This window comes from Humulus lupulus, chromosome 1 (genome assembly GCF_963169125.1).
Source record: "Humulus lupulus chromosome 1, drHumLupu1.1, whole genome shotgun sequence".
Lineage (NCBI taxonomy): Eukaryota > Viridiplantae > Streptophyta > Magnoliopsida > Rosales > Cannabaceae > Humulus > Humulus lupulus.
This window is the reverse complement of record NC_084793.1, coordinates 176,207,466-176,219,906: the sequence shown is the minus strand read 5'-3', so window position 1 is coordinate 176,219,906 and position 12,441 is coordinate 176,207,466. Positions and strand designations below refer to the sequence as shown.

Sequence of the window (12,441 nt, the reverse complement as noted above, 5' to 3'; positions counted from 1 at the left end):
TTTTGCAATCTTTTTATTGTGTTCAATTTATGTCGTAACAAATTCTTATTCTACCCTGACAAATCTAAAATTTGTTTCAACATTTAATTACTATTTTACTCCTTAATTAATTAATTCACCTGATTTAATTAATTTAGTAATTACTAAATTCAGAATTTCATTAACTTATTAATGGCACCTTTTACACAGTGATTCTAGCAAGTTCTGAAACCTCTACATACTATAGAACTAGGGGCCTACAGACTATTCAAAGTCAGTAAGTTTTATTTATTTATTTATTTATTTATACACCCCTTTCAAATAAGAATAAGCTACACATCATCTCGGTCTTGGTTCTTTATTTTGGGGTATCCACAGCATAAAAATAACTTCAGCACAAACATTATCAGGTGCCACACTAAACTTTGCACAGCATTTTCCAAGCATTTATACCTCACCAGGTAAACACAGGGACAAAGGCACAACTACTAGAAATAGATAATAAGGCAAGCAAAAGTTTTCCATAACAGATATATATATATATATATATATATATGTATATATATGCTGATAATACTTTGAAGGGAAAAAAAAGAAAGATGATACATATTTTATTTTTTAAGAATCCAACCTAAAACTCTGGGTTGAAAAATAAACGGGACATTCTTGAGATACTCCCTAAAGCAAGTTTATTAGACAGAAACTCCCAGCTAACAAAAATAAGGCAGAGCATATAAACCTCCATGTGGTTACAAACTTTCCCCTGCGTAGATTGAAATACCTTTCCAAAAGAAAAGGTTGAACCACAACCAGCGGCAGGAATTGAGAGCAAGAAAGGCTATATATTTATGTACAAAAGGAATGCAACGAGTCTTTGACAATAAACAAACAAAAAAATGTCAAACGAGAGCAGCTAGCTTATGCTTTGGTCTGTTTCATACACAGCATAAAAATAACTTGAGTTACCAATTTGAAGCCTGAGCAGACAAGCACTATGAGATTCTCTTGGCAAAACTAGATCATAAATAACCAAAACACCCAAATCCTTTGTATGAAGAAAAACTCACTCTCCATATGGCATTGTCCATTAGAGATCTGCACTTCCTTCTTAAGAGTATGAAACTGATTGGATAGTTCCAACTGTGGGCAAAGCATAAGTAGCAGCTCCATGTAGAAACATCCTACAATCTTAAAAAATGTCCAGTTAAATCCATCGCTCCACCTGATTTCCATTTCTTTCTTTTTCTTTACGAAGTTTACATCACAAGACACGTGCAAACGTCAGCATCCAGGCCCAACAATTGATGATTGTTCATCAGGGTTGACTGCCAACTCAAACTCCTGCTTTCCAGGTTTAACATCTTTACGGACAGGGAGCTTTATCTTGGGAGACAACATTTTCACTTCTTCTGTTGTGTATATAAAAATCTTTCTCACCATACTGCAGAACTCACTGCAATAGGGAAACCAAAGATTTAACAACACTAAAATTAAACAAGGCTAGAAAACAATAGGCACATCCAGTTGGTGATTGAGAAGAAAATATGAGACAATCTTTGGAAAAATAAACGTTCTTCATTCTTCAATCACATAAAGTTTCATAACACACACACACACACACCTACCTTCTAAAACTAATGTGCACCTCTGCTCAACCAGCAATGTGAAAATTAATGCTAATCTAATAAAGTTTCATAAGCAAGATAGAAAGAGATATGGATGCTAAATGACACACACCCACACCTACCTTCTAAAACTTAAGTGCACCTCTGCTCAACCCGCAATGTGAAAATTAATGCTAATCTAATATAGGACAATATTTCAGCAGATTAATTCAGGTGGCAGAAGATTATTAAAAAAATCCTTAATACATCCAGCAAATCAAATCATTGTAACACTTAGCATGTAAATATATAGAGTAGAACACCTCATGTGCTATGATGCAGAAGAGCTACAACTTCAAATAGTTGTGAACCCACACTTCAGTAAATGGGAAAAAGAAAAATCTAAATGACAACATTAAGTGCCAGTAGAAAGATGCGCGTGTCAAGAACATGGTCAAATAAAACTTACTGCCATGGATCATCCCCAACCATCATCATGTCATCCTCATCATCAGTGTAGACAACCTGCCATTTCTTAGTAGATCCACAAAGCTCACCCTGAATGTCAAACATATCTTCCAATTTTCTCAAGAGATCCTCGTATCTATCAAATCTTGTCAAATCTACAGCTCTTCCAACTGCAATCCCTTGCATGTGCACCTATAAAGAAATATATTCTGTGAGAGTCAGACAGTACAAACACGGAAACACCAAGTAGAAGCAACTGGTTTACAGGCAAGCAGCGGAGAAGAGGAACACTAAACCAATAAGTGATGCCAGTTTATTAAAAAATTGCACCCTCACAGATAAAGTCAAATCTCAAATATTTGAGGGGAGAAAAAATTGAAAACTATACAAAGCCTGACAGGAGGAAGAAAAAAGACAAAAAGGTGCAAGAATCTCTAGAAGTCAGAAAATGACCTAAGAACAGGTATTCCATGGATAGGACTGCTTGACGTCAGTACCCACAGCTTGCATAAGCACAGGGAAAGGAAAGAAACAGAGAAAACACGACTCTACACCAAGGATGAAAATATTAATAACTACCTTCGTGCAGCTTCTAATTTGCCTACTTTGCAACTCCTGAGGAGATCTCAGACTCGATTTTTCAGCATCATAACTCACAGAAGGATGATCAGCTCGATTAACATTTGATGGTTCAGAGTGCTCAGATTCAGCATCTAAGGAGGGAATTTGTGGAGCATCCCCAAAACTCCCAGTGGCTGCCACCACAGGTGAAGTGTCTTTTAAATTGGAATTGTCAACTAGCTGAATACCAAACAACCTGCAGCTATTCCCAGTGTTCTGCTTCCTTTCTCCAGAATCTTTGTAGATAGAGAAAGACTCAGTTACTGCATCCACTCGATTGGACCAGTACATTGTGTTGCTGGACATGGTAGCCAGGTTGCTGTTCCCACTAAAGCCATGAGAGTTTGATTTTGAAGCAGAACTAAACTTGGGTGACGGATGGAGTTCTTGTCCACGTTGTTGGTCACAGTATGAGAATGCTGAGGGAGAGTCCCCCGGAGATTTCCATGTACCTAAAGAAAATTTGAATGAAGAATCAAACATGATGGCAGAATATAAGAATGACTGGACAAAAACTAAGCATACCAAGAACAGAAAGTTCTGAGGCAGGTGGGGGTAAAGCAGAAGGCCTTGAGCGCTTGTTTCTTTGGGTAGGTTGAGAAGTTGGGAGAGGAGTTGCCACAAGTGGCTCCAATTCCCATGAAGATACTCTTTCAGGTCGCATTATTGATGATGGTTCATCCCATTGAACCTGAAAATAATTATACAGACATTTTAATTCAAAATAAGAAGGCATGATAACAAATATTAATCAACCAAAAAGCAAAGCCATTTAATTAGTCTTTTGATGAAACTAATTTTAGAGGAAGCTAGTCTTTGCATTCATAAGAGAAACCCATTTGAAGTTTATTGACAATACAAAGTCCTTACCATGTCTCCCCACAATATAAAGGCATGCAAGGGGAGTCAATAATAAGGCATAAAATGCAGGTAAACTCGTATTAAAAAAAGAGGCTAAAATAATAGCAAAAGCTAAATATCAGTATGGTTGAAAATACCGACTTCTAATCTCTTTTTTTTATGTTTATCAATAATAAATCTTAGAAATATTCCAATTTCCAATTTCCAGCTTATTATGCCTATTTAACAAGTCCTACCATTCCTCTCCAGCCAAATGGCTCAATGTTTTGTTTACATTCAATTTTGTTTTCTGTTTCCTGCGTCTTCAAACAGAGAGTTGAAAATTCTTTTAGAAGTTTCCTAGGCAACCTTATTTCTGTATTTAAAAATTGTTACCACAGAGAACGGTGGTAAAATAATTCCCAATCATGGTCCTTGCAGGTTGAATCATCCATATAATATACAAAAACAAACTCAGAAATTTGATATATTTCTCTTTGAAAGAGATCTCAATTCCAGCAGAGGTTTCAATAGATATCTTACAACTAGAATCCCTTTATTAGTCAGCTTCTTCACAAACATTTTTATTTTCCAACGACGGATAAAGTTCCTAAAATCTTTACATTTTTTTCAAAACTACACAAGTTATTTAATAAAACTGTTCCAGCAGATGCTGAAAATTTGTAACATAAGAAGATTCAAGTTGATGCCATAAATTCCATTCAAACAAGGATAAGATGGCATGGTTCAAATGAAAGTCACAAGTTCAAACTGCTCAGCAAGGCCAGAGTATCAACCAAGATAGTATTGGAAAAAGAAGCAAACCTTTAGCGACCGCCATTCAGAATGAGCCCATCCAGATGAGGTGTTATCTCCCACACCAACAATTGTACCACTGAATCTGTAATATAGTGAATGTGAACCAAATACATGAGGACACAATTATACACATCCTTGGAAATCTAAAGTCAGACAACATACCTTCTCTCAGGAACTTCCTCTCCCTCAAATCTCATCTTAAATCTCATTCCAACAGAGAGTTTGTGATTGCGAGCTTCAAGGTAATTGTTGACACTCACAAGAAACTCAGACCGACTTGTCCTGGTAACCAAATGAAGCAATTTCAGCCAAAGATTACTTAATGGAGCAGGGGGATAATCTAACTTATTGACACAAGAAGATGTGGATACAGTAAAAACCAAGTAGGCAACTTATTTTTAATTTATCAGAGAAAATACAATCAAAATGTAAGTTTGAGGAAAAACAAAAGGAAAGAAGCAGGGGGGATAATCCAACTCATTGACACAAGAAGCAGGATATAAAAAATAAACTTGAAGAGTACATTAATCATGTCATTGCCAACATCAATCTAGACAAACTTTACAATCTTCCTTTTCCCTGTTTTCTCCATTATAACTTAGAATAAGATTTGGAAATGCCTCAATACAATGAAAAAAAAAAGAGAAGAAAGAAAAAAGAGATCTCATTCCTCTTCTTCTAGGTGTGCAGAAGTATCAGCTTACTTCAAAACTAACAAAATTCAGAACACATAAACTGCACCTAGCCCAAAAACCACTAGCTTCCCTTTTCTTTTTTTATTTATTTAAGAACCAATATCAGAAAATCCAGTACAGCATATACCTGGTCCAACTTACAATGAAGCCTTTATCTAAACAATAAACAAGTGACAGAATGCAAAAAACACGAATAATATAGAACAAACTAAACAATAAACAAGTGACAGAAAGCAAAAAACACGAATAATATAGAACAAACTATCCATATGTTTGCGCACTCAACTAAGCAAGAAGAAACAAGACCTTGGCTTGTAAAAGACAGAAAAGAGGGTTCCAGTTGATATGGCATGAGATGCTGTAGCTAAAACTCCAAGATGCATGCTGTGACTAGAAATCACAGAAGACGGCATATTGCTTGGTTGTCTCATGAGTCTCCTAACTCCAACACGCAGCTCTCCATTTTCACCTCTGGAGAAAAATAAATTAAAATATAAGCTAAACTGAAATCTTCTAATAGTATTATAAAAACACAAACCCACTTCTTTTTTTCCCTTAACTTCTGCAAGAGAACTTGCCTTAAAAAAATAAATGCATCACCAGCTACCAACTTCTTGGAACTAACGAAGACACTCCACCCAGTTGTAAGTAAGTGACGTCTCGGTTGCCCTGTAGCCAATCTTTTAATATCAGTATTCCAGTGGTGTAGGAACTTGTTAACATCACACTAGGAAGACAAAAGTTTTTTTGAAAAAAAAGAAGTATCAAAACAATGCAAGCTCATTGAATCCACTTAGCATGACAGCAAAAATTAGCAAAAGTGCCATCACATAAATATATTGGGGCCATCAAACTTCTTGAGAAAAAAGAAGACATATGGAAGAAACTATTTTAAGCCACAAGATAAATAGAGTTACTTCTCGGAAGTTGCTCACTTTTCTACAACCAGTTTGTATTCTAGCAACTCAGTAAAGGAAAAAAAATATGACGGTGCAAAGCAAATTAGATCTGAACATCCAACAATAAACATCCAGCAATAAAAGGCAGCACATCCAGGAACAATAAGCGGCATGCACCACAAACTAAGAAAACTTATGACAGAATTAAATGCAACTTAAATGGATCCCGCCTCAAAGTTTTGATATAATTTGGTTCCCAGCCGAATGATATTTACTACAACAAGCCAAAGAAGAATAGTCAACCTCGAAATATATGACGAAAATGCCATTCATTTCCATGCAAATCAGTGGCAACCAATTCCTGCCATGGTGGCTGTTGGGACATATCCTGAAAAGATAACAAAATTATAGCACATACAATATGTAAAGGAACTACACACCAAAGGCACTCCCAACAGAGGAAAGGGAGAACATAAATTTTATTCGAATCCTAAAGAATACATGCATTTCTGTGTGTGTGTTTAAATGAAAATATGTGCAGAGCTAAGTAAGTTTAAAAACATGTATAATCTCAACGTGAAAACAAAATTTAAAATTTTGAGGCTACCAGTGGTGGCAGACAATCATCTGCATGCCTCCGAAGAACAGAGAATCCACCATGAGTGCTAGTATCAGATGCAGTGAGTGTCTTGCAAAATGAATGCACTGTACACCTTGGAGGGTCAGCAGGTGGAGGGTCTGGGCTTGTCAACTCAGTTTGCTGATTCACAAGAATACATACGAGTACAGCAAGTGTGATTAAAGAGAACAGAGTTAAAGGACAAAGATATCATGCATCAGCTTTGAAAGCTGCTTAAATCATGTTAGGCACACAAAAATACAACACAAAATCAGCAATGAAACTCATAAGAGTGACAATAAAACGAAAAGAAAGCTCACATCCTGTTCTGGTAATAGAGTAATTTGTGCATAAACTTCATCTGTTTCTACTTCAGCCTATTTTTCAAAGTAAAAGTAAAAATAAAAATTATGATCTTAAAAGAAACCAACCAGTGCTTGAAAAAAACAGAAACTTCATTATAAGACAATAGAATGTGAATGACATAATTTACCCGCAGCTGAACATAAACAACTTTACAAAGAATTTTAGATGGTAGATTAAATGAAGGCATTTGCTGCTCCAGACCCTGATGCATTGATGCTTCTAGCTGCATTGAATAAGCAACAAAGAAACAAATTTTGGACTTCAAAAAATATACATGCATGTTTCTGATATAGGTTTAAAATATAAATTTTCCATCAAGATTTTAATTTAGATCTTACTGGGTAATTGATTATCATACTGGGTAACTTGTGTTCTCATAGTAAGGCCCTTATGTACAGTTAACTTCTCTAGGAAGGGTAACTTGTCTCCTTTGGAAAGGGAGGTATTATGCCAATAAAATTAAAAGCAAATATAGAATGGAAAAAAAAAATTGGTAAAATTCTGCATAATTCTCAGGATATATTCAGTAGTTGAAGGTCGAATAAGGATTGTGATAAATTAATTATAGATCCTTGTCAGTTGCCACCTTAGAATTTGGTTACAAATTTCTATTCCTCAAAATTAATCACATTTATATAGGATTAGTTCTCCCATTCAAAAGCTTTACTCATTTCACACTCCAATATTAGTTGGCCCCACCTTTAAAAAGCTTATTTTTTTCTCTTTCTTTCTAGTCATCTAGTGCAGGGTGTTTTCCTGCTTTCTCTTTGGTTTGTAACATTTCTATTAAAAGAAAGTAGTCTTGTTTCTTTCCAGGAAAAAAAATATGACAATAATAATAAATAAAGAAAAAAAATGAAGAATTGTTTGGAAATAAATTGTTACCCCAAACGTAAAATGACATGTTGCGGCAAACAAATCCTCTTTTTTTTTTTGGGTCTCCTAATTGATGTGTGTGTGCTACACAAAAGCAATAACAAGTATCTGGATCATTTATTGCTCCATTTTCCTATGCAAGAAGACTTGATGGTGCCAGAAATGGTAGAGGTTGCAAGCTTTGGAAGTCATTTACATCAACAACCCATAAAAGCCACACAATACTTAAATGTTGTCCCACAAAATCTCAATATCTTCTAGCTTATCCTAAAAAATTATTCAGTTTGGGTTGTTGTTGATGTTAAAGATTTTATAGATATACTGTGATTTTGGTGAGGAAGTTGAGTTCCTTTTTTGTTTGTTATTATCTTATTTGGCGACATCATGTCCCTTATAATGGTTTCTACTTATCTATAGTAACAATGATGGTTCTCGGTTCCAGTAAATGATAATAATAAAATAAGTAATTTGTAACTAGCAATTTTAATGGAATGCTTTAGTTTAGAGAGAGAATATTTTTAACGAACTTTTTTGAAGTAAAGTAAAACTGGGTCCAAGAAAATCAAAAGATTCAAAACAACCAGAAGAATCACATTTTGAAAGTTCACGTGCACAGCGTGAGAGAGAGGGAGAGAGTAAAAGCTTAAACATACCTGTTCCATATGACCCTGTGGAAAGTAATAAACTCGCTCCCCTTCACGAGGAAGGGTGACGAGTGGTCCAGCACATGCATGCCATAATTCCTTGAACAATTCATCTGAGGATGCTATCATTAAAAATTACGGAGTTAAACTATATGACATTCAGATAAAAACAGAAACAGCAAAATCCAGCATGATGTATATTGAACAAATTATGACCAGTCACTGGATGTAAGTGTAACAAGAAAATGAAAACAGCTTAGCATTACAAAAGTACTAGCCGAAAAACAACCCACCAAAGTATCACGCAAAGTTGACATTTCGATCTCATTCAATATTTACCTCAAAAAATTAATTATCACATTTTAAACAAAATAAAGTTCATCTCTAAAGATCAAAAATATGAGATATAGGAAATATATGTATAAAGTTAGATATAGGGTAGCATTTAGTGATTCAATGACAAAAAAATTACAGGAATTTTATTTGCCGGTTTAACTAGAGGTTGGAGCTTTTTGTTGTAATCTACTAGTCTAATTTTAATCATCCACATATATATTAATACGAGTTCAGTTTCTTTTTAAAAAAAATTATTGAGTCACCTGAACAATCCCTTACACAAGCCTTCCTAAATAGACTAAACAAGTTCGAACTTGTTCATTTCCAAACAGACAAAACCTCATTCAAAGTATAAGTGCTTTCTCTAGCAAATAAAGTTTAGATTTACAGCCCTATTCCCCAAGCTCTTTACCAGCACAGTTTCAAACCGTGATATATAGGTCAACTCTTGACATTTTAATTCTGACAACATTAAAGAGTTATTTGTGTATATGCAACACAATACACTAACAAGTTCAATTTCTCTAAAGATGGGATTTTTCTGTATACACCGTTTGATTATAGCTGAAAAAGGTAAATCAAAAACCAGTCTGTCATCTAAATTTTAGTAAGCTTAGGGGGGCGGTACACTCAACAGTTCTACACCCAAACCACACTAATATCCCAAAATTTAAAGTCTTCTCTGCATTAAAGAAAAACTAGTGTTGATTTATGATTATCCAAAAACCTAAAATACAAGATCTGCTATAGCAAAACTGCATAAGGTTAACTTTCCTAAATGTCAAAAAAATTGCTTTGATAAAAATGTATCATCAACAAAAATAATGCGTTAAAAACTATCACAATTCACAACATATATGAATATACGTGCAAAAAATCTTCACTCAACTAACATCATCAACTATAAACCACTTTTGATTATACGATGAATCAAGGGGCGATTCCCAAATTGTAAAACCTCTGCCCTACATATATAGCATTAACAGCCAACAAAAGAATTGCACTATTTTAATGACGATGAAATCATTTGTGAAGGGAAAACTAAAACCTGGAGGGCTTCCGTTGGAGTAAGGATTCATAGCTGGGAACGCAATAGCAAAAGACCACACAGAATGACAGAATCTTTAACAAGCCCTCAAACCTGTTCAATATAAAGTCAGCAGTTAATAAAATATTGTTCGCATAAAATGTGGCAACGAAACCAACTAGTACCAATTAATTCTACCAACAACTAAACCAAACCCAGTAATTAAAACCCTTAATCAATGCAAAACTCGTTTCAGAATCTGAGAGCTAAAGCCTTCTCTAGCTACTGTTGTGTCAGTGCAGCCTGCTTTGTGACTTAAATGCAGCAAGAAAAAGAAAAGGTTGGCTTTTGATTCTCTCAATCCAAATTGTAAGCAGTAAAATTTGTACCTTTTTCCGTTATATTATCAACTCTTTTTCATCTGAAGTAATAAAACTCCCTCATTTTCAAGAGACGTATTTTTGTTGAAATTTTGAAAATAAGAAAACCATAAACACCTCTAATTCATTTCGCATTTAACAGAGCTATCAATTTTATGTACGATCCGTAACACAATGTGTTTAATACCCATTAATACAATTTGATGGCTCCCAACAACAATTCAGGGAAACATGAAACGAGGAAGCAAAATTAAACAAAAGTTTTATTGAAAAATTAAATAAAAATAACCAAAAAAAATGCTTTCGATTTTCACCGGATCCTTAAAAAAGATAAGTAATACCCATTTCTCATATGCTCAAGAAAAGGAACATTTCATTTTCTCACCAACCAAACACGAACCCCTCCCTCAAGCACCAGATCGCACAGATTTTCCACTACTACAGTACAACAAGACACAGACCCCCAAAAACAAAAACCCTCAACAAGCATAAATACATAAAAATCAACAAAAAAAAACTGTACATACTACATAAGAGTATGATTTACCAAAAAAAATAATTGTTAGGCTGTTTCGGCCCGAGCGAGAGAAGCAGTGACGCAGAACTAGGTCTGAGAAAAATTTGATCGATTTGTGAGGTATGGGTTTGGGGATCCGACGAGGAGGAGGACGATGATAAGGTCGTGTTTGTTTGAAGCCGACACGACCTCTTCTCTGCCTTATTTTTTTTTACTTTTTTCTGTTTTGTTCTCATACAAACATACACTGTCTTTCTCTCTCTCTATATATGTCTTAATTTTATATGAATATAATAAATGTGTATATTTAATTTTTACAGATATTTTATTAATAAACAATAAATTCTTTTTAATATGGATAGATAGAGTTTAGAGTGGCCAATTTTTTTTTAAGTTTTTTAATTATTATTTTCAGATACTGAGTAGAGAGATAAGGGGCGTAATATGCACTCAGTCTCCCTCTAAATGTAGAGAGAGAAAGTCAGAAGAGGAACAGCTTTCCATTGAGTACCCTGAAATCCCTACAAGTTTCTCTTTCTGTCCCACTTTCCACGCGCAACGAATCCATTCCCTCTCAATTTTAATAAATTTTTAGGATTAGTGTATTAATTACAATTTTATTAATTATTAATTGGGTTTGTCTTGTGTCTGACTGACTGACTGACTGTCCCATGTTTAAGTATTTTTATTATTATTATTATAATAAAGAGATTGTAATTATTGGTGGTTAGGTGAAATTACTGATTAGTCCTGTCCTTTTTTTTTTATCAAAGGTAGTACTGTACATATGACCATTCTGATTGGGGTCCACTGTCCATGGGATTTACAGGGAAGAATTTGACTTAAAACCAAAAGGGATCGCTCGTCAAATTATATAAGTTTATTTTTTGGTTTGATACAAGTAACTACAAGGTTTTTTCAGCAGTGAAATGAAACTACCCAAATACTCTATAAACTTGATCCCTACTCGCTCCTTAATTCTGTAGTTGGCTTATGACTAATCTGGACAGCTATGGACAACTATGCTAACTTATTTGGTTAAACTCATAAATTATTTTTAAAATAAAATATATATTAAAATTATTTAAATTAAAAAAAAAAACTATACACTAATTCTCCTCTAACTAATTAAACTCAAAATTAAAATTGAAAGATTTACACTCACACACATTATAATATAAATAATTACAAATATAAAATTGATATTTTAATATACCCATATTATAATATTAATTAGCATAAACAACATACAATCATATTTTATTTACCTATTTATTATACCAACTTTTTTTTAACATCATATATCATTTACAAAGCTATAATTTATTTCCTTATTTACACAGCTACAATTTATTTCCTTATTTATTTCAATATTCCAGTCACTTCATGATCTTTATAATTAGATGTATCCTCCCAAATACCATTGTAGTACACAACTATCATTACCATATCCATGTTCCTACAAATTCAATATAAATACAACATATGTTAGACTATAATTATACTTGAAAACATAGTATCAATATGATTAGTGTTCTAGCTTGAAATATACTATTTGGTATCCATAACCAAATTCTAAACAATAATTTCAATTGTTATTAAACATTATATAGTTGGTAGTATATAATACACCAATATACCTTTTGGTATTCAAATTGCAACCTAATGATATGTTAATACTTGATACTAGCTATGTCATTAATCGAACACTATTAAAATACTACTTTCAAGTATCCAACAAAAAAACGGTG

The 12,441-nt window shown here is 33.9% G+C and overlaps 1 protein-coding gene across 3 annotated transcripts; it reads right to left on the bottom strand.

The window, feature by feature from the left end:
* Positions 1–563: 563 nt before the first annotated feature.
* LOC133800694 (auxin response factor 1) lies at positions 564–10,934 on the bottom strand. 3 transcript variants are annotated; one of them, XM_062238724.1, is made up of 15 exons: positions 10,721–10,934; positions 9,815–9,907; positions 8,440–8,552; positions 7,038–7,133; positions 6,865–6,921; positions 6,533–6,685; positions 6,229–6,313; positions 5,605–5,695; positions 5,333–5,497; positions 4,494–4,613; positions 4,338–4,413; positions 3,198–3,363; positions 2,631–3,124; positions 2,053–2,243; positions 564–1,432 (listed from the first exon to the last, which is right to left on the bottom strand). In XM_062238724.1, exons 2-15 carry the CDS (start codon positions 9,843–9,845, stop codon positions 1,261–1,263), a joined length of 2,010 nt encoding a protein of 669 aa, XP_062094708.1. In that variant the 5' UTR covers positions 9,846–9,907; positions 10,721–10,934; the 3' UTR covers positions 564–1,260. The 3 variants fall into 3 exon arrangements, with proteins under 3 accessions (XP_062094708.1, XP_062094722.1, XP_062094713.1); XM_062238738.1 differs by having other exon boundaries at positions 8,440–8,543; XM_062238729.1 differs by lacking the exon at positions 10,721–10,934 and adding an exon at positions 10,559–10,676.
* Positions 10,935–12,441: the final 1,507 nt, after the last annotated feature.